We start from the raw sequence: 24,561 nt of genomic DNA on the forward strand, positions 1-24,561 counted from the left end.
AACAGGGCTTCCCGTCCGCTCAGCCGTACTTAAGCCACACGCCGGCCAGTTAGTAGTATGGTGGGTGACCACATGCGAATCCTGGCTGTTGTATGTTTTTAGTATATCCTTTTTAGATAAAATAAAAGTCGCTAGTAAACTAGTTAAGGATTTGTAGTTATAAAAAAAGGGGAGGTAAGGATGTTGTTAATAGGAGTCGGAGTCCTCGAAAGTATGTCCAGTTATAATCCTACGGCGCTGAATATTTTGTACTCGTTATATATCTAACTTCATAAATGGCTATTGTTGTTATGATATCCTGATATTAAGGTTATTCGCAGACTGATGCCCCAGGCCGCACGAGGCCCGGGCGTTCTACTAAGAGGGTACCGACCCGGCGGTTAGTCGATAGCTCCTTAGTGGCGTATCTAAAGGGCTACCCTATCGGTAGGCCACGTTGGCTAGTTACATAACCTTTTAGCTTATACACGCTTATACCGTGGTTACCCCTCTCTAGTTCCCTATTTTATATAAGAGACTGTATATAAATTTGGGACCTTAAGGAGTAGGTTCAGACTCCTCAAGAAACAGTCTTGCCACGAATTTCACTAGGTACTTCTAACCTTACCTGATCAACAGGTTTTCTACCCTGTAAGTAGTTATCTTAACAGATAGTACTTTATATAGATCTAAAGCTGTCGGACTCTAGGCGGTGACCATAAAGTCGTGATTATACACACAAGACGATAGTGTGTATAAGGATTGGTAAATACTCAACGTGGTGTCTAAATACACGGTTATGAGTCTATCGGTCGTGCGCACTTCTAAGAAGGAGAAGTACCACGATTGTGGAAGAGTACCACTGATCTAGAAGAGAGATCACAAAGGATGATAAACTTGATTCAATTTAACTAGGTAACATAGCAGTATTTATATCACAAGAAACATAGCAAAAGATCACATGATAAATCAACAGAATCAGAGTGTTGAGAGTCTCTTGCTTAGGTAGGCAATCATATGCGAGATCGTTGAGGATCAATCTGTTAGATCTTTATAGAAGAAGATCTATATGTAGAGAGGGGTTATATGAGTGGGTCCTTCGTCATGTGACCCCACAACATCCACATGTTGACAAAAGCTTAGGGGGTTCTCTATCTTATATAGTAGGTGTCAACATGTGGATGTTGTGGGGTCACATGACGAAGGACCCACTCATATAACCCCTCTCTCATCTAGATCTTCTCTATAAGATCTATCGAATTGATCCTCAACGATCTTGCATTGAATTGCATACTCGCATTGAATTGCCTATCTAGGCAGGAGACTATCTAACACTCCAATACTCTATCCTTTCTTATGTGATCTTTTACCATGTTACTAAGATATAAATACTGCTATGTTTCCTAGCTAAATTGAATCAAGTTTATCATCCTTTGTGATCTCTCTTCTAGATCGGTGGTACTCTTCCACAATCGTGGTACTTCTCCTCCTTCATAGAAGTGCGCACGACCGATAGACTCATAACCGTGTATTCAGACACTACGTTGAGTATTTACCCTTATGCACACTATCGTCTTGTGTGTATAACCACGACTTTATGGTCACCGCCTAGAGTACGACAGTAGGATAATAATATAGTATTACTACTATCTACTATCTATTCGCTAGAGCTATTTATCCCTACTAAGCGGAAGCGGCTATTAATAACCTCTACTAATGTAATAGGTACGCGTCTTCCTTTTAGTGATAAGGTTATAAAGAAACTCGAGATTCCTACTACTATTAACGACTATAATCACTATATAGGTAGTATAGATATTATAAATTAGTACCGAGCTACCTATAAGACCTATTAACGAAGCGAGCGTAATTAGTTACCTCTTCTGTTCTTCTTTATTAACGCTGCTATTATTAATACGTGGCGTCTTTAATATCTCTATAAGAAGTAACAAGGTAGTAGGTTACCTACCCACTTAGGTTTCCGCCAGAAGCTCTACTAAGAGCTCTTTACCTTTACTCTACTACTAAGACTAATACCAAAATAGCAAAACCACTAGTAAAACCACTAGCAAAACCACCAGCGAATTCACTTCGATACACGAAAGACTTATATTTAGTGTTAATATAAGAGACAGAAGGGTAAAAGGGGCGAACGCGCTAACCGAACAAGATCTAGTTGCCTAGATTATGGTAATATAGCTCTATGTTTGAAAGGGCCTTGTTGGGATGAATTCCATGTAGTGCCTAATTAGGTTATATTAATACACTAAATTCTGATTACCGGTATGTTACGATAGTTAGCCAATTATAACGTGTTAATACAACACACTAGTAAACCGCGCTAATTGTCCCTCCCGCGACGGTGAAGGGGATAGTAGATGATGATGATGATGATTTCATTTACCTCGACCCCTCGCGAACGATATGCAGATTTCGGCGACTATGTATATCTTTATGCGTATATCTGCCGTATACCACTTCCTAAGCAAATTAAATGCCTCTCCGAGGCCTCTCGTGGCCCAACAGCCGTTTTCTTTCCATGCGATCTTCATAGCCTTGAAGCAACCGTCCTTTGGCGTAGTTGCCCTGACCTAACACCGCCGAGACCCACAAGTGCTATTCTGGATCCTGAGATCGCGCCGAAGATCCGTGGAATCCTCATTCTGAAGGAGCCGCGTTCGCTTCGACTCTCTTTCATGGAAAAGTCGAAGGTAGCAGTGTCCCGATAATTGACCACTCTATCTTCAGAATGACCTGTCCCAGCAGTTCACTGGGGATTCGTATTAATTGAATCAAGATAAATGGAGCTTTTTGCGCAGAAAGTAATCTTTCGTGGCATGTTAAAGACATAAAAGTCTATGGACTTTCCTCCCGCTGAAGGGGCGGGCCGTTAACTCATCGTACAGAAATCTTTTGCTCTCTCTCTCTTGCATGTCCAACAGACTTACCAAATTACAATTACTTGGCGGATATGAACGAAAGGTATTGACACGATGACGAGTGGAGAGGAATCTAGGGCCCAGAGAGTCATGCCCAGGCGATTGAGGCACCTTCTGCAATGGGGCAAGTTCGCTCGCGCAGTCGCACTCAGTCCTCTGGCGGTATTGGCCATGGCCAGATACCCTGCATATGGCCCCCAACCGCCCCCAACGCCCCACGGTGACCTCCGGAGCCGACAAGAGCCGCAACGTCAATGGCCCAGAGCTCTTATTTACCCCCCTTCCCCCGGTGGGCGATGATTCTAAACAAATGAACCCGAGCGAATCAACTCAAAAGTGACGGAGAATGTCGCCCACGACTCTGCACTCCAACGACTTGAAAAACCAACCTACGAGTAAGAATGTCGGTGAACATGCACAGTCATCCCTGGCCGACTCAGTCGAGCAGCATCCCGAACCAACGCAGGAACCCCTTGTTGGGTCCAACTCGACTTCTCAAAAGTATAACAAGCGGAAAAAAGCAGAAGAGTCAATTTCGAAACTACTCTCCACCCTTTTTATTTGGGAGATCCTGGCTATGATTCTGTCCTCGGCGAGTTTGATCGGAATCGTGGTGGTCCTAAGATGTTACAATCATCATCCGCAGCCGACCTGGAACAATCTGTCGCTGAACACGGTGATATCGTGGCTGAGCACCATCGCTAAGGGCTGTGTTCTTTTCTCCATCAGCGAGGGCCTAGGACAATTGAAATGGGTCTGGTTCGCGCAAAAGAGACGCCAGCTGTCTGACCTTCGCGCTTTCGATGCTGCCAGCCGTGGATTGACCGGAAGCGCGGGATTAATATGGAATCTTCGAGCAAGGTTAGTTAACTGTCTTTCTCCCAACCGGTTTATAATTTAAATCCTTATAATGTAGGCACTTCGCAGTTCCAGGTAGTCTAGCAGTTATCCTTGCTCTCGCCTTTGACCCCTTCACCCAGAACCTGATCCATTACTATCCTAAGCTCGTCGCTGATTCGTCCCAAATCGCCCTTGTCTCAAACGGCTCCGAGTATTCGACTGTGGGGTTAGAGTGGATTACCGGGGGAGGTAGGGTGAATTCGATCTTCCGAAGTGGATGTCGCTAATGGGATACCTCATAGATGGCTATATGGAACCCGGATTGAAATCCAGCATATATAGTTCATTATTTGACAATGACTCTTCCCGGCCGTGGGCCACTCCAAAATGGTCTTGCTCAACTGGAAACTGCACCTGGGACCCAATCGCTGCACTCGAAGTGCGCGCGAGATGTTCCAATATAACCGACCAATTGAAACTCTCATGCAGTAATATCACGAAGGACGATCCTAACGAGGATCCCTACAGTGTTTTCATCGGCAAGAATAACTGCACATATTCTATTCTCGGGACGAGTCTTACCGCGAGCTTTGTTCCTGATTATGGTTATGCCGTTGCGGCCGCTACCGGGTCATCCAATGATACCCTTCTTGGTATTCAACTTCTTACAACCGAAGATATGCTAAATGGGAGCCCCACCATGCAGACTCACTGGCGCGCAATGCAATGTGCTCTCGTTCCAACTGTCCACAGCTTTCGCCCAACTGTCTCTAGAGGGGTCTATCGCGAAGAAACACTCGGCACCTGGAGCAACCGATCATTGGATGGCGATGATGCTACGTCATACGTCCTTCGCCCTCATTGGGGTCTTGATATGGGCATGGCGCCGAACAAAAACTTTTCGATCAGCGAAGACTCGCTAGTCATGATGAAAACCTTCGCCAGGCAATTTTTCAGCGGCTATGTACAGAATTATCCCCGAAAAGGATTTATATTTGTTGGTGTGGACAATTCTCAATACGCCTCAACAGACCTCATTCAGGCTATCTCATACTTTAACATTACCGCTTGTCCAACAACGGTGAAAGGCTGGGAAAAGCTTCGCTGTGCAGCAGAGAATATGGCTGCGGGAATGACAAAAACATTTCGAGACAACACAGATGGAAAAAGCTCTGCGGTTGGCCTGGCCATGATCAGTACGACGTACGTGTCTGTACACTGGCAGTGGATAGCTCTCCCAGTTATAATATGGCTTTTGGGCTTAATAACGTTAGCCGGTACCATTTGGAAAACCTACAGGGCTGAGGTTCCTACATGGAAGAATGATGCGATGCCATTACTGTTTCTGTACGAGAATAGCCAGGATGAGAAGCCACGGCCTGGAGAGGAGCTTCCTAATGACCGGAAGGGGAGATTATATGAAAGCGGGGACAGGATGATACTGAGTGAATGATTTGAATTGGGAGACAGCGGAAACAGGAAAGTAATATCGTGTCACGAGATTATATTAACTTAACGTGATTCCAGCCCGACGAGAGGACAAAATCTTATTAGCCCATAGAGGTCTTCAAATTGACCGTGGCAATCTCTTCGCGTGGTAGCGAAGCTATACGAAATACCCTTCTCTACACTGCAAGTGCGCGACGATGGCCGAGTCTAACGCTTCGATAGATGCCCATCTGGTCATTAATTAACCCGGATGGAAGGTTATTCGCTAACTGAACGAATTGTTTCTATAATACGCGTGGAGAAGCCCCCAGTCTATCTACTATGCGAGAGATGGCAACTTAACTATCAGCTTCGCGTGGAGATAACTCACTGGGTACCACCGGCAAATCCTGGCCAACTACCTTTATTGACCGTCGTGAAGAACTCGTATACGATACTCAATTCGGTATGATTATCAACGCGCCCTAAAAGAATATCCTCGGTCGCTGCGGCACTGGTTTACTATCGTTCAGCGTACAATCGATGAGAACGGTATCCAACCAAAGGATACCTACATTCTGATGAGACAGGATTTGCGATCGTCCTTCTCTCTACGCAGAAGGTAGTTAGGCGAGCTGAATATTACGCTCAGCGGCCTATCTCATGGTCAGCAAATCGTGAATTGGTTACCTCAATCGAAACAATCTGCGCACATGGCTATTCGCTACCGCCATGCGTTATCTTCAAGGGCAAAGGTTGCCCTTGCTGGTTGGTTAAAAAATGTACCAGAAGACAGCTTCCAGATAGAATAATATCTCATGCACCATCAAGAGGCGATCTGGGGATTGAGTTAGACCCCGAAGTCGGAGATTGTGGGGTGGCAAACTGCACGTTTGATCTATTCTTCACGCTCGGAATGGCACCCTCTCTGATCTCGAACCTGCAAAGGTCCGAATTCGAGCCTTGGAAAGCATACTAACACCCCCATTCCGGTGACATTAAAAGCCCTACATGATGAAATGTCCACTAGGTACCTGCACGATCGAGCGCCATCACTCCTCATCCACAAGGTGAATATTGCCTGAAAGCAGCAAAAACAATGATAGTTTGGTTGTCTATTCGATAGCTCTTTCTAAACAGAGATCGAAAAATATTTGAGCAGCGGATTGCAGGACAACAAGGACTATTAGGAAATGTGAGGTTTGAATAAAATGCAGTCGCGATCGACCGCAAATAAGTCTGAAGTAAATAGGAAGGATACTGTTGTATGACCACAGCTACTTGACTATCTATATCTATTTTTGATCTTCTCGAGATACTTTTGCCTATGTTCCAATTTTGGCGGAATTCTTCGCATCAAGAAGATACAGAAAACAAAAAGTAACTTGATGTATGGAAAATACTAGCACCGCTGAACAGAACAACCGCCCCTTAACCCTATCTGCAGATAGGAGACGGCCTGTTTGAAATGGGACATGATTAGAATAGAAGTACTACGGGCAGCAGCAAACTACGAGGGTATACAGCGTTTCAAGAAACATATGTACTATGGTTTAGATGATGTATCTCTATGTATGATGCCTTTACACTAAACGCCATAGATACAGGTTCGAAATTGCGGAGCCTCTTCGCGTTCCCCGTGTTGATCAGGAAGCCTAGAGAATACTGAGTGCAAAGTCACTATTCGGGGATATTAGTCCAAACACCTCGACATATCCTTCTATTGCCAACATATTCATCGCTTCTTCATCCTTATCGTGCCCTTAAAGCGATTCCCTGAGGTCTCTGACGCTAATGAGGACATCCACCTTCTCTTGTGCTTCCAACGCCTGTCGGTCCGTCGCTTGCGCTTCGTTATACTGTCATTTCCTGGCTCAAAAAGGACTGAGCCAAGGTGATTAATACTAGTAAGATCAAGAGGTTAGAGATTGAAAGATTCTTGTTTCTGGTGCTCCTATACAACGTCTAACATTTGCATTGGAAATGATGGTGCTCGAATGTGTAGGTACTTCGTGGGCGTTTCATCACACAGGGCATTTCAGGTCACCGGGATGGGGGTTACAAGAACCAACCAGTACCCATCACGTGACCGTAATCGATCTTCGTCTTATCATCTGAATATGGCTCTCCACAGTCCTGTTAAGGTTTTCTTTAAGCTCTTGGTACAGCAGTATTCGAAATCAATTATCCGTACCCTTCGGCACTACACACACCGGAATACACCGTCCATCGACTGCCGGCATATATGTAGCTCTTGTGCTGACCCACACGTGACAACAGTGATGTTTGACGCCTTCGCTCTCTGTGGGCTTGCAAACGAAAGGACCTAGCGGTAAGTACCAAACCTCCTTCTTTGGTTTATTGTCCTCTAATCATATGCTCAATGAGGAAGGTGGGAAGGAAGAAACTAGTGATGAGATTGATGTTGAAAAGGGAGATTTCAGATAAATGTGATGGCCAGAATAGGTTGGAGCCAACTTTATGAACCTTAGAAACTCAGCTGGTATATCCGCAGAGGGCATGCTGAGAGACCAGTCGTTCAGGGTTCTCCGGCCAGTGTTGTTTTTTGTACTGCGACCACGTGCTCCAGCATCTCCACGACCTCCTTGACTTGCCCATTTACTTCATATGCTCCTGCGACTGTGGCGCAACCATAAAGGGAATACGGATGCGTGTACGCTACAGTAAACGGAAAATATAGTCTGAGAATGTTGCCTGTGGAGCAATTTTGGCCTATGGGTCCGATTGCGTTTCATCAAAATGTCAGATAGATTGCTTACTACATTGATTTACGACTATATTCCGACCTCACGAAGACAACCGGACCTTCCTCCCATCCTCCAAGTCTCTGATCTCCTTCCGCAGCTGCTGACGTCTGCGCTTAGTCAGTGCATCCTCGCCAGCTATTTCTACAAGCTGATTTTGGATAGACTATTCACCCAAGGGGAGAAGAACTCCATGGGTGACTCAGTGTCTGTGAGCAAGTAGTGATCTGTGGCATGCACGCAGACATTATCGACGAACCGCTTGCGGGCGACCTTGAAGTAAGACTCCAAGATATCATGAATGTCTTGAACAGTGTGATCAAAGTTGCTCATATGATCCTGATGATGGACATCACCAAGTCGAACGACTTTTTCATCACCCTGCGTAAAGTGAACTGTGAAGGCTTTCTTTTTCTTGGCCAGGGCATCTTGGAATCGCTTTTCACGGCTGTGAATCAAGGTTAGAATCACTGGCCTCACTAATGCTGACAGTGGCTTACCATTTTTGAAGATTGTCGTTCAAGTAATGGTTCAATGTCATCGGGGTGCCTGCCCGTTCAATGTCCAAAAGAATCAGCCACAGAGATTGCCCGTCGGTAATTCTCCATCAGCTCATCCATCAGTAGGGACAGTATGCTAGAAGACATTTCGCTGTCGGGACATGCAGCCAGAAGTGTCTTCTGTATGAATCTGTGGACGTAGGAGATAATATCGCTGACATACCCCTGGGAAAGGTTGGGGCACTTAGCTGATTGCTTCCTCATGAGGGTCGAGAGCAAAACGTGATTGAATGTGCCAATCTCAAAACCTTGGGCATTATTGTAAAGTTTGCCAGTCCACGCGGTATGCCGGCTTATATCGAAGGCTCGGAGCACCATTGTGTAGGATCTCGTGTAAATCTCCGCATTCTGCAACTTTACGACTCGAGAGGAACTGCACCTCTAGTGTCCAAGAGGCCATCATCAACATCGATTTTCTGCTCAGGACCATCTCTACTGTCTTCGTCATCGTCCTTATCACCGTCACCTTTATGGTCCTTGTTCTTGTCACCACTGTCTGGCTTGAAGACGTATTCATGACCCCAAGTGGTACAGGGTGTGCGTGTGACATCATTTACTCTGACCCCTCGCGAGTTAGGATCCCAGATTAGGTGATGTATAGATGTAGCAGTGGCAGCCTATTAGGCTGCCACCACCACTCTAGGCAGAAGGCAGCTACTGTGACTACAATAGCTGCACCTACTCCCATAGTTAGATGATCATCACACTTGTACCTCAATCCAGTGTCTCAACTTCGCGAACGATATGCAGGATACAACTACTTTCTAAATACATCTTGATTGATCCCTGAGATTGTTCCAAACTACCTGAACGGTGAACTTCGAGCCTCACCTGGTAAAGCCTGTCGTGGCCTTGTTGCCATTTGCGTTATTAGGCTGCCCTCATGGCGCGGCTATAATAAATTCCCGGATAAGGCGGCCAACAGTTGTCCGCGGCTGGCTGCATCTCCACTAAAAACCGGGAGAATGCTGGCAGTGCTGACTTTAAGAACCTGGACAATGATTGGGCGGCAATGCGGTATTCGGGCGTTTCTTTTGTATAAAAGGGTTTGAAATCCTCACTCGAAGATAACATCTATTCCACTTATATACGCACAAACTAGATTATATCCAGGACGAGTGAGATACATTCACAGGAGTCAAAAGTGAAAGATTTGGTTAATGCTTGAAGGGTAATAGCATGGAAAACTGTTGAGAGAGTTCCCACCGTGTTGAAGAGCTTGACGCACTGAACTGGTCCATAAACTCGCGGCCTGATTGTCACTACTAGAATCCCTTGAACCAATTCTTCCGTGCTATAACATGCCTCAGGTACAGGTTGGAATCGACCCTGCGCACCAACTTCCAGAAGAGGTAACTTTACAGCATTTAAATGACGACGCCGCCTTGGCCCAGTTCCAGGACACTGATTGGCAGACTTCGGCAATACGCGGAGATCCGAGGACAGCGTTGGTGTGTTTACCATTGCAATTGAAGTTCCTAATAGGAGTTTTGTTAGCACTAATGTGGATTCCGACATATCACACTGGGCTGGTGGGAGGGCGGACTTACTCCCAGACTGCGCATTCATAGCCACTTGGAATTTGCATTTGTTGGAGATTGTCGTTGAACTGCGCGAGGGTACCGCCGTTCAGGGAAACTGTTGGACGGACTTCTTCAGCTACCTTCTCTCTCTTGGAGGGCGTTTGGGATTAGGGGAGGGTGGAATAGGGGTTCGATCTACTTACAGCAACTTCCATCAGGATCCACGTTGTACGGAATAGTGACTCCGCTGGTACTGGTCAGGGACACCTGAATGGCAGCGTTGGCGGAGCCAAGGAAAAGCAAGCCGGCGATTGTTTTGATGTTCATGTTGACTAAGTAGTGGCGAGGTTCTTGTTGCACTTCTTTATTTTAGAGAGGATTGAATGGTTAGAATGAAGAGCTTGGGAAGAACAAAACGATGCTGAAAAGTTCTGGTATTTATACCTCTGATGGTTGCTGTGGGTTCAATGGGATGCCTTATTCTCGTGTCTCATCTACGCTCTTGCGATGAGTATACAAGTAAATCTCGTCAAAAGACGCCCGAATTGGCCTAGGATGAGCTAGATCACCAGCCATACAATCTGCTCTTCTATCAACTACCAAGGAATCTGCTTATGCGCACACAGCCCCCAATGCCCCAGAAAGATTAAGCTCAGGCAACCCACCACCTAGGGCGGTTCGAACCGCGCTAGCGTGATGTAACTTCAGCCCTATAGCATAGACATTTTTTATTCTTAGATAATACCCCCTCTCAAGGATTCAGGGGGACTGCAATAATTGCCGATGGGGCTCTCTTCCTAATTGGCCGGTAGGGATCTATGGGCCCGGTGCATCTAATCAGCTGAAATATCTTAAAATGCTGCCCAGGAGAGGTTGTATAGTCAATCTCGAAGGGAGGGAGCGAAATGAAGGGACATCCGGTAAGCGCTAGCTATTTAAACATATCGAGATGTGAGATGATGATATGATGAGTATGATTCGCGAAGAATTGGGTCTTCTAGGACCAGATACATACTGGTATGCCGTACCTAGTATGAATATAATTCTGAAATGAAGAATTCTAGAAGTAGTAGGCAGGAAATTAACTCAAGAGATGGGCAAGGAGGGTTAATTCAAGGTGGGTTAGGAGATCTATCTAGGGTATGGACCAAACACTTGGCATTTGACCGGTAATCTCCTTCAACAAAGAGAATACTGGCACTGGCTGTCCTAGAATCAGGGGTATTCTGGTATCCTGGAGATATACGACTGTTATTGGGTATTAGGAGCACTAAATGGCTGAATTGGCATAATCCGTAGGTGAGCTGTTCATGTAGGAGGTGCGCTGACCACATAAGTGCGCTGACCGCATACGTGAGCTGAACACCCTACCAGATGTAGAATCTGAGAAACTATCTTTTAGATTCACTCGCTCTCCCAACCTAGGTCTTTCTAGTTTGGCTAACTTGTTTACGCTGATCTACGTGTAAATGCTGTGGGAATTTTATTGCAACTCCGGCGGGCATGCCGTCTTCCCACATTTTGGATATGTAGTATGCAAGCATGTTCTCGGAAACGTAGTTTTTGACAACTAAACAAACATCTCGAAGCCCTACAACGAGCCTGTTACGTGTGATAAATAAATAGTTATTTGGATCGGAAGGGAGGTAAAAACCGCGGCTGCTGCTAAGATCGATAGCAGCCTGGCTCACATCCCCGGCTACTTTTCAACAATCAGTCAAATGCAATGAGGCTATGGGATAGATTAGGGGATACACATGTCCCACACCAGATGAGGACTGATATCGGCTCTCTCAAAGCAGACGCGGGTAGCGGGCTTACTTACCATCTAGTCTGTCTCGCATTAGATGCAGGTATTGGAACTGCAGTGGCGGCTGACATTGGTAAGACCCTCGCAAAACTTGCCTTACGCCAGACAACTGCCCGCGAACCACTCAATCTGGAGGTGACATGGGCGCTGGTTCACGATTATCACGAATGTTAGCAGAGCATTGTCCTCCGTTTTTGTTCATCTTTCCTTCCGCGACTCCTTGACCTCGAGGTAGCCATTGATTAATTGTGGTGGTGATCAGGATACTGAATGGGGTTACCTTGGGGGTGCCTTCCCTTCTATCATTCTAAACTTTGGACGGGTTTATTACTCACTATTTATATTTATAGTGCAATCAGCATCTTTGTATAACATAGATTAGAGGTCTAATTCCATGAGATTTGATTTCCATCCATGCCGGAGTAAATATTGACGAACATATATGTTTGAACCAGAGTCTGCTTCGATATAGTAATCGAGAAGGCTATTGGTTAGATTGAAAGAAATAAAAGTGGCCGACAAATGGAAGTCTCTAGCAGTTGGAAAATGTGTTCTTTATCACCCCGAGGCCCCTTGTTACTCCGTGCTAAGACTTTCTACTACAGTAAACTCCCGTTTTCGGCACGGGCCTCCGTGCAACAGAATTCCGATGTGCCTAATGAAAGTGTGCCACTAATATCGCGCTAAACCTCATCTAGTAAGAACTAGTCTGTTTTTGGTCTAAAGTAGTCATCCACCCTTCTCTGCTTCCTCCCATTGATCTCGAATCGAGAAAAAAGATGAGCGATCCTCTCTATATCACGTAGATCTCTCTCAGTAATTCCCTCTTGGTGCTGGGCAAATTGAAGAGCTTTATGCATATATTCAATAGCTTTAACACGCGAGAGGATATCCAGCGGTGGTCCGAATATATATTCGTCCTGGTCGTCCTCGCTATCCTGAACCCCATTATCCCCACCTGTATTTTCTTCTGAAAAATGAACGATAATATCAGATAAATCAGGCTCTTCCACGTCGATGTTTTCTCCTGGAGGGTCTAGAAATTCATCTAATGCCATAACCTCTGTACCAGGAAGCCGGTCGGTCACCTCTGCGTATAAATCACCTAGTTAAAGGTCCTCAGACGGAGACGTATTCATCTCATTAGTGCTAGGACTAATAAGCGTGCTCTTAATAAAGCACTTCTGAATAGTCTCATCTAGGACGTCACGTCTCCAAGCCTGGGTGATCCAATGTAGTGTGTAATAGAGGCTCATTCTCTGCGTAGGATCGACGCCGCGGTCTATCATATTAACCATCCATGTCAACCATTTCTTCCGATAATGGTGCTTAAGGTTTCTGATGATACCCTGGTCTAATGGCTGGTAAACCGAGGTCGCGTTTGGTGGCAAAAAAACGACTTTAATATTAGACGGCGGTGGCGCATGTTTAAGCGCAGAGAGATACGCGCTAAAGTTATCGAGCAATAGCACGACTCGTCTTTGTGTGCCAATATGCCTATAAAACGAGCGGAACCATTCTTGCATAACATTACCGCGCATCCATGCGTTCTTGTTCCATCGCCAGATACATCCAAGTGCTGGGATATTGAGTTTTCGTAGAGCACGAGGCATCTTCGCAGTGCCTATTAACTATAGAGGCATTCGATCTGAACCAGTAGTATTGGTCGTTACTGCGAGAGTAATCCTGGTCTTGTCTTTTTTATAACCAGGACTACCCTTACTCGATAGACCCCCATTTAGCATTCGACGCTAGAATAGACCTGTTTCATCCATATTATAGACATCGTTTGGCTGATATTGGTCGCAGATAGCCCGAATAGCTTCCATGTCGGAATACATCGAAGCCGGAACCGATGCAGATTCGCCATAGGAGGTATGATATCGGATCGAATGGCGCTGTTTGAACCGTGATAGCCACCCTTCAGAGAAAAGTGGCGGGTCGAGATCTTTATACTGGGGTATTTTCTTCCAATATTCGACGGCTTTGCTCTGAATCAATGGGCCTGTTATAGGAAAACCGGCATTCTCGTGACGCTGCTGCCAGATATATAGGGCCTCATCTAATAGAGGCCACCGAGATGCTAACGGGCGTTTGTTCTGACCAGCTAAACCAGTATCAAGGTACTCGTATTTGGATGAAAGAATCTTGGAGACGGTCGCACGGTTGATATAACGATTAAATTGAGATGAAAACCACTCAGCGCATTCTCTCTAAGTAGGTTTAGGGCGTGTCTCCGATGCATAGATACGTAATGCTTTTTTCTGAGCATCGGATATGCCTTTGTTGGGTTGTTTTGGTATAGCCAGTTTAGCTGAAAGAGCGACCGAAGAAGGGGTGGAAGGGTTGGAAGGGGAAAAATCCTGCATTCTGATTGGTCGGTTTATATGACTAAGCAAAAATTGAAGAGAATTTTGTGTGCCAGACAAAAAGGTGTGCCGGTTGGCCTCTTATATATGGGAAAACTCTAAGAAGTGGGTCCATCCAACAGATTTTGGTGCCTAATAAAAATGTGTGCCTAACCTGGGAGTGCCGAAAACGGGAGTTTACTGTATAGATAATAAGCTGGCTTTCATCCATCAGTTTTGCCAGTCTAACATGTTATAGCGAAGCATTCAAACATTTGAGTAACCTAAATATCCCGATACATATTTAAGGTAAAATACGAGGGAACAGCCATCGAACAGGACCAGATGGGCTCGAATTGGTATCTCATTCCTATCAGCTCCTCCACATTCCACTCGCTACTCGCCAATCCAAGCAACTAATGCTAAAAGTGGAAAGCATGTGTAGCTCGTCCTAGATGCTGAACCTTCCAGATTCATTGGGCACTGCATCCGTTAAAAGACGGGAAGAGCCGCTTTGCATCGTGGTAAGAGATACAGAATCCTCGTGTGCAGTATTGATGGCACACTGGTTGAGTGAGAATCACATCAAGAAGATCGCCGGTACGGAGAAATGATCTCCAGTGCGCGAAGTCCCGGCTTCATCGATGGGATGCTAGACACGCGGATCAAGGACTGCGCTTGAGCAGGTAGACGGTCATGATTCCTCGGTGTGACTGTGTCGTGATTCACAAGGCCAGGTAGGATCGGCAGGGTTTGCAAGTCGATTCATAATCCACGGCTTTCATTACCAATTCACATCGCTGAGCTGGAGTTTCCGAGATCGGAAGGCAGAACGATTAGCGCCAGACTTGTCCACCCGTTGATTAGCGGGGATACGCTTTTCAAAAGCTGGATTCAACAATTAGTATATCCCTTCCAAGAAAAACACTCGTTTGGAAGGTGGGGGTAGACGTACTCTCGGCAGCTTCTGGTTCATTCGCGGCCTCATAGTTTAGAACCAAGTTCTTGATACGCTGTTGTTCTTCCCGATCAGCTTGTTGCTGACTGCGCATAGCAACAGCAAAGCTAGAATCGGATGGAAGATCAATAGTACGTGTCTACACAGTATTAGAGTATTGATATTGATAACCCTTTCCACTGAATAGTGCGGTCTTACCTGTTGCTTGTTTCCCTTCTTCGTCATCAGCGAGAAAGCCATTGTCTTAGTAGGCATAGGCTCCGGTGTAGCCGATTCAGTCGAAGACTCCGTTGGAGGGTTCTCGCGGGGGACGCGCTTCATAGGCAAGGGGATATCGAAAACCCCCTTACGCTCGAAGCGTCTGGAGTCCATACTCTCGGCCATCATCTTTTCAAATTCACGGTCGAAATCGGCCTCAGCTTCTGGGTCGCGCTCCTCTTCTTGGCGCGTGACGATGATATGCTCGTCCTCAAAGTCGCTTTCGTCGTTTGCTTCGGGGTTCGGACCGGATGCCTGCAACAAGTAAGAAAGAGGCATTTATAAAAAGACGATAGAAAGAAAACATACCTCGGCTTCGTCGCTAGATTCCTCATCTTCAATTTCGGGAATGGCGTCCTCCTCTAGACCCTCATCGGACGAGCTGCTCTCCGCATCGTCCTCGTCAAGCTCAACGGGTCTCTCAGAGTCTTGAACATTGTAATTCTGGGCAACTGCCTCGCTGAAAATTCTAGTAGCCTCTTCTGGGTCCGTAGCCATCTTCCACTGTGGTCGGAGACTAGAGTACGTATCCTGGACCAGGAAATCGATATCCATGGGCAAGGGATCCTTGGTGAACAGATAGTACTGGAAGAAAGTCAGGAAGAAATCCAGCTTCTTCTTTGCAGAACCGCGATCAAAGCAGTGACCGCACGTGTCGAGGAGTGTACACGCCAGGCGAAGTCGGAAAAAGTCATCTGGAGTATCCAGCGGACTAATCTTGCCAGGAACCGGGGTACCACCTTCGTGACCGAATGTAACGATGCGGTACAGAGTGTCGAAGATAACGGGTGAGTCGATCATCTTGTAGTTATAAAGCTCGCCCAGGTACTTCACTTCGGCGATCCGCTTCTGGTTAAACTTGAAATCATTCAACTCCAAGCCCAGCGTGATCTGCTCAAGAACATTGTCGACGATGCCGATGACGAACCCCTGATGATAGCGGTACAGAGCACTGACAAGGATTGCCAGAAGATGAATGCTGCCGTATTTGACCTTGACAGGCTTGCTGAATACGCGCTCCAGGATATCCACGATCTCCTGCTCCTCCCAATGGAGTTTGCGGATGGTCTTCAGAATCTTGGTGTAATTCCGCTTATTCATGTCGAGATAGATCAGTCTTCGAATGTACTGCTCCACGGGCGTACGCTCCTTCTGCTGGATAGCCGGTCTTGGAGGCGGGTCAACGTAGTAAATGGCATTCTCGATGACCATCCGTTCTTGCTGAGCCAAATGCTGCACGGTCTTCTTCCGGCTCAGAGTCTCCAAGAATGACGCCATGCGGGGCGATGTCTCTGGATTGCGAAGCAGGTAGCGACCACAGTTTTCCAAGAGGCTACCGATAATCTCAATGTTCATGCGAGAAAAGTCATCCAGCGAGACTTTGAAGCAGTGGAAGATGATGTGCTCGGGGACCACGCCGAATTTAGTCAACTCGGCCAAGTAACGTACATTGCTCATACGAACCTGTCCGAGGAACTCCTTCGACTTTCGTCGCTGCAGGCTTCGGAACTCTTCATCGAGATAGGTGGTCAATCCCTGCGGAATATCGGGCAAATATTGTCCAAGAGTAGCCACCAGACGTGAGTACAGGGGAAGCAAATCTATCCGACCCTTGGGGATATCCGAGACAGCCTTCACCAATCGATTCCGAGAAGCTTTGGAGTTGACAAAGCAAAAGTCCAAAGCAAACTGATCTACCTGGTCCTTGGTCTGCAGCTCGGGGAGTTTTCCAAGAAGAGAATCCACCTGGGCGCCGACGGTCTTACTGGCAATTGCCATTGACTGGTCATCGGCATCAGCTGCAGCTGCAGCCCTATCCTCCATGGACTCGGGCTTCTCTGCGGCAGTCTCGGTGTCACCTTCCTTCTTCCTACCAGTCTCTTCACCTTCGGTCTTCTTTTTCTTGCCATCTTCAAGGAGTACCGCGGGCACTTTACCCTTAAGATCGACCAAATTCTCGTAGAAGCGCCTCTCCTCTTCATCTTCCCAGATGCCGGCACCGTCACCCAGACCACGTAGGTAATCCGTGGTTTTCACCAGACCAATGCCACCGCTTCCGCCAGCATCAGTGGCCTCTTTCTCGACCAGATCGGGCATCTCCGCACCCAAGGCTTCACATAAGACCTGAGTATTCGCCACAAGTTTCTCGAGTGTCTTGGACTGCTTCTCGAAATTCGACTGGCGATCCTCAAAGATCTCGCCACTCTTCACGTAAGCCTCGGCATTGCGACGGCTCTGCGATGCCAGTGCCTTCTGATCACGAACCACATGAGCCTTGACATCATCCAGGTAGCGAGTCAAGATATTTCTGAATCGCTGCTGCGTCTTCTCAGGGACCAATGGCGGGTCTGCCTCTGTCGTAGTTTCGGCATTACCCTCTATATTCTCTTGATCAACGGTAGACTTTGACGTCGCACCATCCGCTTCGACAGTCTTCCGACCCTCTTCCACAAGCTTGGTACCAAGAATATCCCAGCTAAAGCTCTTCACAAACAACACGGCAAGCGGCAAGTTGGTATGGTCACGGTCATGTCCCAGTAAATCCTTGAGTACTTCCAGAGGAAAAGGCTCGGCCTGTTTCTCCAGTTCCTTCAACGCCGCGGGAGACTTGGTCGCCCTCATCGGAACCAGATCCGGAAGCTTGCCCGTAGTAGCATCCTTCCTTGCGTCCTCCGGTCTCTCCGTATCATCCAAAGTCCTAAGAGCACCGACAAGCCACAACTCCGTAACGACGCGAAGCAGAACCCGGTGTCGCGACAAGCGTTCTTTTTCCTCCCGCTCGCGCATCTCCTGAGGAAGAGCCTTCAACGAGGCCTTATCCATGGAGCTCATGCCCCGCCCGAGAAGCCATCCAATCTGCCTAGTAAACTCCGCGGGACCAAATCGCTGGTGCAGAGCGCAGATAATCTCCACGCCGGCAGCGATCTCCCCGGGCGATTTGAGCTTACATAGTCCCTCATAGCAGGCGGAGATAATCTCGGAGAGGTACTTGTGGAGCGAAAGGGTACGGATATCGGTTAGGAAGGTAGATAGGGCGGAAGCACTGATTCCAGTTCGAAGGCGCTTGATGAAAGCCGTGTTCTTCTTGAGAGCCGAATCGAGGGACTTGCTGACGGGGAATACATCTGTGTGGGAGAGCCAACGTCAGTCGGTCAGAAATCCAGAGAGTGGGCCTTCTCATGCGGGAGTATTCGTCTTCGAGGGGGGGGAGGTTTGTCATACCAGTCTCGCCTTCCCAGGCTTTCTCATTCAGATCGCGAAGCTCTCCTGTAGTGAGGACAAGGTCAGTTGAGAGATCAGCGAGAGCGCAGTGCGGTCTAGCTGGCGCATACTTTTCTTTTGGCGATCCATGGCTGTGTGTGCGTTCGGGGCCGATTCAGTCGCGGGGTCCTCTCAGAACGGCCGAAAGGAGAATGCAGGAGTGACTTGAATGCCACATTGGGGAGGTGCAGGCGATTCCAGGTGAGTGGGGAGCTCGTAGAAGCTCGTCGGGTGTAGGAAGCTCCTTGTAGTTTGGTCGTGCGGATGGCGATGGCGGAGGAGAGAAGGCGGGCTGGTTTGGTAAGGCGGTGCGGAGGTTTGGATGATCGCCGGAGGTTTGGCCTGGCATTCTGATTGACTACTCTGCATTATCTCACTTATCTGATCTTTGATTCAATTTTCAATTTTTATACTATCTACAGTAACGAAAGGTGGAATAATAGACTGCACATTTTGATTCAAGAAATTAAGCGAACAACAGCACCCTTTGCAGGCATGTCACCGCGCATATTGTAGTCGCCGAGTGGAACCCCACTCTTTTCCAGAATCATCACTCGCTGGAGAGGATGATCCCCACTAAACAAAGCCGATATGATCGTCTGATGAAGGCTGCAGCCAGGATATGTGTGGTTTTTAAGTTGATTTAGTGACCGATCCAGTCTCCGTAAACCCCGTCTCCCATCCTTGCTCGACAATCAACAGTCGTTCTTGCAGCTGGTGTTTCTGGTCCTCATGGCTCCAGCTTTGGCGACGATCGAATCTTGGTTTCCAGGATGAATCAGAGACGGTATCCGAGTTGGGATCTGGTAGTTGATGGGATTCACTCGAGGAGAGGTCTCGCGATTGTGTTGTAGATGCTGCAGATTCTCGAGCCCGGTCTGCGATGGGATTTTGTTGAATAGTGGATTGCATGATAGATTGGCTGGAGGGATGGTTTCTAGGACTATCGAATAATGTGTAGGTCTTTGCAGTTACTGCGCACTGCTCGTCTGGGAGATTGCTTTTATAGCAAAGATCTGGATGTTTGATGATGGTTCTAGATGCGGGGTCGATGCTTCAGAGGCGCTGATACTGTCCAGTGGCGACCATGGTGGCGATGGGGTAGTAACTGCAATTCTAAATAAATTGCATGATCTTCTGGGAGAATATAAAACTTTTAAGGTTTGTTCGGTATTTCTTGCTGTATGACCCATTGACTATGACGACCCAGACACTCGAGAAGTGGTGCATAGTCATCAGACAATCCTTTCGCATAGGAAACACCAAGCCACTGAGTCTTTCATTATACTGCGCAGGTTCCTTTATATCAAAGGTCCATGGTCTCGACCGGCGAGATAACCTTATTTGACTATACGCAAGGTATGGGGAAGCTTGGGTGACGCAAAGGTGACGAATGGGCCAGCTGCATGATGAGGTAGTGATAAGCTACCGGCAAGAAAGCCACTTCTCGGCAACAGACTTTATGAACGAGTATACTATTTTATGCAAGTCTCAGTCCTTCCTCCGCAATTACTCGTAAACGAACTTTACAGCCTCTTGGCACATCGTGGGCAGTGGTATAGTTAGAAAGGATAGAATAACGCCAAGTAAGGCCATAGAATGCTGTACCTCTAATAGAAATCCTACTAACGGAAAGCATGAACTACTACGAATACATAGCACCGAATGAGAAATTAACACTTTTTTACTTGAAAATGAACAAGCTAAACATACAAATCGTGATGACATCCCACCCCCCGAAGGGAGAGGAAAGCCGAATAACCAGACAAGCAAAAGCACTTCGAGCACGGTCCATGATTTCTCAAGTCCCATTCAAAACAGATATGCGCAAAGAGAAAAAAACATCACAACCGATGCCGAAACCATACCGAGCAGGTATTATAATCAAACGAAGATATCCGAGCCGGGGCAAAAATCAAAGGGTCAAAGCGAAAATAAAAGCAAAACCATAAGCGGCCGTCGAGTTCGGGGAAACCATCACGCATCAGGGGGGAAACACTGGACAAATCCACAAGAGGGACGCAAAAGAACGAGATACAGCGCGCTGCGAAAGTGCCACACATCGTACACCGCCATGCTGGAACGGAAGAGGAAGGGGAAGGAAACGAAAAACGAGAACGGGGAAGGGGAAGGAAAACACAAAAAAAAGCAAGGATTAAACATCAAACAATAAAATGTCAGGGTATGCCACACGCCACGCTATGCGAGCCACCTAGCAGAGGAGGCTAGGTCGCTAAGAACACTGCAAATATGTACTGAGAGGGGCCGATCCGAATTCGAGAGGGAAAGGGTGGGGGGAACGGATCCGTGAGAGGTTCGATTTATTTCGGCTTCTTCCAGAAGTATTGCTGAGAAATGTTAGTCATAATATTCAAAGCTAGGAAAGAAAACTGATCAGGGTCACAAACCTTGTGCTGCTTGCGGCAGTTGCGGAGGCCAGGCTTTCGGAGGTTGTTGACCACAGTCTCGCGGCGGCCGACGTCTTCATCATAATCGGGGATGTAGTAAAATTCGCTTTCCAGAGGCTGGCCAGCGGCATCTTTTCCTTCGCGCGCAACCTTGCCAATGCACTTAGTATTTTCCAGGATGGCGCGGATATCGGAGCGAGATGGGCCCGAGGTGTTGCTCGAGTTCGACTTCCAATAGGAAGGAGGGAGGTTGTTCAGGATAGTAGAGAAGGGAGTCGATGATAGGCGGGAGAAAGCGAGCTGATTCACGGTGTGGTTGCGGACTCGTTCAAAGCTCTCCTCTTCTTCCTTGGTCTTCTGCTTGACCTCAACCTCTTCCTTTTGATCCTCGGCGTGGGGGCGTAGAAGGGAATTGATATGCTGAGGAGACTGGGGAGCCCTGCGGTTGAGAGGCGAAAGGGCAGTGCGAACGGGAGATTCTCCGGCGTGGAATGAGGCCATCCGAGGAAGCAGGTTCTCGCCGAATGGACCGAATGAGTGGACGATAGGGTCATTTTCCTCGTCATTATCGGAATCATCATCAGCCCGACTGATATCACTAGACTGCGAAATCTGCAGCATTGCACTAGCACGACGAGCACTGTGCGAAGTCATCCCGCCGACGGTATTGTGGCGCTTCAATGGAGAAGGCTCGTCTTCGTACACCACGACGGCCCCACGAGCACGAGAGGGCGTAAAGAGAGGCGAGGACGGAGGAATGGCATGTTGCACGGCAGGCGATGGCGAAACTGGAGAACCCAGACGCTGATTTCCGACAAAGGGGCTATCGGGGAGCAGTCGGCGGGGGTTCTTCTGAGTTGGAGTTCCTTCATCCCAAGTCTGCTCGGAGTCGGTCGAGGGGCAATCCTTCCTATCATTGTCATTCCGTGGCCACTGCACCAGAACACGTGCCTCATGGACATCGATCATGATATCTGCCTCCTTGATATCGGACGTAAAAGTCTTTCCCTTGACCAAATCATACTTCTTTCCCTGGCAGTGAATCTTGATCCCGTTCCAGCCCATACACATAATCTCAAGCCTATCACGGTCGAAGGGGTTTGGCGCCGGCTTGTAGCAAGCCTTGACATGGACACGGGAAATCATTCGGCTTGCAGCTAGCTGGTGATGGCACGAAGCACTTGAACGGCCCATGAGGATAGGCTCGCCGCTTTCGGGCAGCATGATAGTTGGGACCGCGGACAAGGGAGACCGCTCCACGGGACCGGAGAAGGTACGATGCGCAGTAGGCCGAGCAATACCGGGCGGCGAAGACGACATGATATGAGTTGAAGAGGTTGGCACGGGAGTAGGATAGGCGGGTTCGCGTGCTACACGCTTGTTAGGCCTCGGAAGGGAGGGAGACGAGCTCAATGGCTCGAAGGCAGGTAGCAGAGCCGCCGGACGCTTCACGCCCGCAGCAGGAGCCATGCTGAGTCTAGCTGGAGAAGAGTCCATGACGTCCTCCAAGTGTTGAAGCCCTCGCGAGGTCTCCCTTTTTCTGTGTGAACTTGTGAGTAGGAGCAGCGTTCAGGCTCGAAGAACTCGCGTCACCGCGTTTCGTATGGGACAAATGGGTATTTGTGAAAAGACAAATAGAAGAAGAGGGTCCTAGGTGTCTCGAAAGGGAAAGGAGAAGAGGAGAGGAGGGGAATTGGGCCAAGAGCAAGGGAGGGAGGGCCTTGGGGAGAAAAAGGTGAAGAGGGTAGGGTGTGTGGTAGTGGAGGAATGCCCTGGGGCGGTCCGTCTCGTTCGCCCTGCGCGGAAATGCACGCTTACAGCCCGAGACGCGTTCGATAGGCGCCGACGAGAGGGTTCACGGGCTCCACTATCCTTTCACGTTGTTAATTCACCCTTTCCCAACCCTGGATAGTTGGGTGAAATGGTAAAATGGCGAAGAAATTGCACTATGTATGTGAATGAACAAGCTATGTTTTGTCCGGAAACTATTTGGAGCTCTATAGATCTACATTTCTATACAATTGACTGGTCGACTGCAAATCGCGGTCGCGTCTGAAGTCACGTGTTTGGATCAAGAAGTGGATCGTGACGGGCACGCGAGTCCGAGTATGTATGACAGACTTCAAGGCATGCTCTAACAGTATGTCAATGGCATTGAGATGACCTCGAGATGATGTCGTCGCTGATGATGTCGTCGCCGAATTGGGCGTCTCTTGTAACTAGAAGTTTTAGGCTACGATCTGTAACGGCATGTGATCAGAAATCTAGTAAAGATCTATAATAATTAGGCCCTCATTAGATTTCCTAATTAAATCATATACAACATAGGCAAAGTCATTGGAACAAAAAACCATCTAAAAACTATCAAGACGCGGGATCTATGAAAAATTCTGCTCCGCGGGGTTTTCGTGGCGCGTGAATACCGTTACTGTACTTACCACCAGCCCCTCCGGCCGAAGTGGGATGTCGACTCCAGTCTGGACCTCGACTAATGCAATGGATTTCGCTAAGCTATCTACTTCATAACACTGTTTCATTTAGGTGGGATACTACTGCATGATGTTTCTGAGCTAATTGAATTAATTGGGCAGATCAACTTTGGGTATAATAAAATCCGCAAGCTCCCAGTTAGGCCAGCCAACTGGCAGGACAACCTCGGGTTTCAATGCTTGGTAAAAGCCTGCTCTGCTGGGGCACCCTTCGCTTTAGAGCCCCACAAGAGCTTATGAAGCGGTGTGAAGGTCCTTGTTGTCCAAGATTGCCTGTCGATTTCCTCGTTAATCGATCGCCTGTTAAATTTCTGTCAGCTACAGTTTTCCACTATCCCGGTGACAAGAGACCATCGGCCATGAATCATCAAGCTTGAAAATCGACAAGCGAAAGAGAATCCAATGAAACTTCTTCTAGAAATAACTCTACCACTTGAGGAAATGAGATTACTTTTTATCAAATAGCTCCTGTATCATAGTGCTTTGCGAGTGCTTAATAGACCAAATGATAAATCTCGGAGCCGGACAAAAACTTTGAAAGTAAGATACTACCCTGATAAAAACTGGCCATACGGTTGCTCCCTTATTCGATACGATATGAGCACTAGGGAATGCTTATTCTATAAATTATTATCGCTGCCACAGGATGTTCTAAATCAAGCAATCCTATTATACTATCACAAATGGCGAGATTCAAATATTATGTAGCATCATACTAAACGAGTACCTTCCCTAGGTGCTGATTGGGTTAAAGCAGCTAACATATTATCAATTCCGTTCTACATCGTTTTGGTAATGGTGACTCTTCTTACACTGCACTCTAAACGCTACTTACGAGTGTTTTTGATATTCTGCGCCACAATCAACCCACCAATAGACCAACCCACCACGATATATGCCAATTATACGTACTGTAGTTCCCTCACAAGACATGATGTCATGACACCTTATCAGCCACCGGCATGTGGGAGTCGAGGACCAAAGTAGTATAGCTC

At 47.4% G+C, this 24,561-nt stretch overlaps 6 protein-coding genes across 6 annotated transcripts; 1 reads left to right on the plus strand and 5 right to left on the minus strand.

Moving 5' to 3' along the window:
• Positions 1-3,264: 3,264 nt before the first annotated feature.
• Positions 3,265-5,211, plus strand: N7496_003586 (DUF3176 domain-containing protein; the record flags this gene model as incomplete). Its single annotated transcript, XM_056696517.1, has 3 exons — positions 3,265-3,779; positions 3,835-4,007; positions 4,061-5,211. The coding sequence occupies 3 exons, from the start codon at positions 3,265-3,267 to the stop codon at positions 5,209-5,211; spliced, it is 1,839 nt and encodes a 612-aa protein (XP_056558729.1).
• Positions 5,212-8,095: 2,884 nt separating this feature from the next.
• Positions 8,096-8,492, minus strand: N7496_003587 (uncharacterized protein; the record flags this gene model as incomplete). Its single annotated transcript, XM_056696518.1, has 2 exons — positions 8,096-8,399; positions 8,452-8,492. The coding sequence occupies 2 exons, from the start codon at positions 8,490-8,492 to the stop codon at positions 8,096-8,098; spliced, it is 345 nt and encodes a 114-aa protein (XP_056558730.1).
• Positions 8,493-10,057: 1,565 nt separating this feature from the next.
• On the minus strand, positions 10,058-10,361 carry N7496_003588 (uncharacterized protein; the record flags this gene model as incomplete). Its single annotated transcript, XM_056696519.1, has 2 exons — positions 10,058-10,149; positions 10,238-10,361. 2 exons carry the CDS (start codon positions 10,359-10,361, stop codon positions 10,058-10,060), a joined length of 216 nt encoding a protein of 71 aa, XP_056558731.1.
• A 4,615-nt stretch (positions 10,362-14,976) lies between these two features.
• On the minus strand, positions 14,977-18,759 carry N7496_003589 (regulator of nonsense transcripts 2; the record flags this gene model as incomplete). Its single annotated transcript, XM_056696520.1, has 6 exons — positions 14,977-15,080; positions 15,148-15,289; positions 15,349-15,663; positions 15,718-18,533; positions 18,631-18,675; positions 18,741-18,759. 6 exons carry the CDS (start codon positions 18,757-18,759, stop codon positions 14,977-14,979), a joined length of 3,441 nt encoding a protein of 1,146 aa, XP_056558732.1.
• A 543-nt stretch (positions 18,760-19,302) lies between these two features.
• On the minus strand, positions 19,303-19,581 carry N7496_003590 (uncharacterized protein; the record flags this gene model as incomplete). The annotated part of the gene is made up of 1 exon (XM_056696521.1): positions 19,303-19,581. One exon carries the CDS (start codon positions 19,579-19,581, stop codon positions 19,303-19,305), a length of 279 nt encoding a protein of 92 aa, XP_056558733.1.
• Positions 19,582-20,990: 1,409 nt separating this feature from the next.
• On the minus strand, positions 20,991-22,547 carry fhdA (putative transcription factor Tos4; the record flags this gene model as incomplete). The annotated part of the gene is made up of 1 exon (XM_056696522.1): positions 20,991-22,547. The coding sequence occupies one exon, from the start codon at positions 22,545-22,547 to the stop codon at positions 20,991-20,993; it is 1,557 nt and encodes a 518-aa protein (XP_056558734.1).
• Positions 22,548-24,561: the final 2,014 nt, after the last annotated feature.

The sequence above is a fragment of the Penicillium cataractarum genome (genome assembly GCF_028827025.1).
Source record: "Penicillium cataractarum strain IBT 29864 chromosome Unknown utg000002l, whole genome shotgun sequence".
NCBI lineage: Eukaryota > Fungi > Ascomycota > Eurotiomycetes > Eurotiales > Aspergillaceae > Penicillium > Penicillium cataractarum.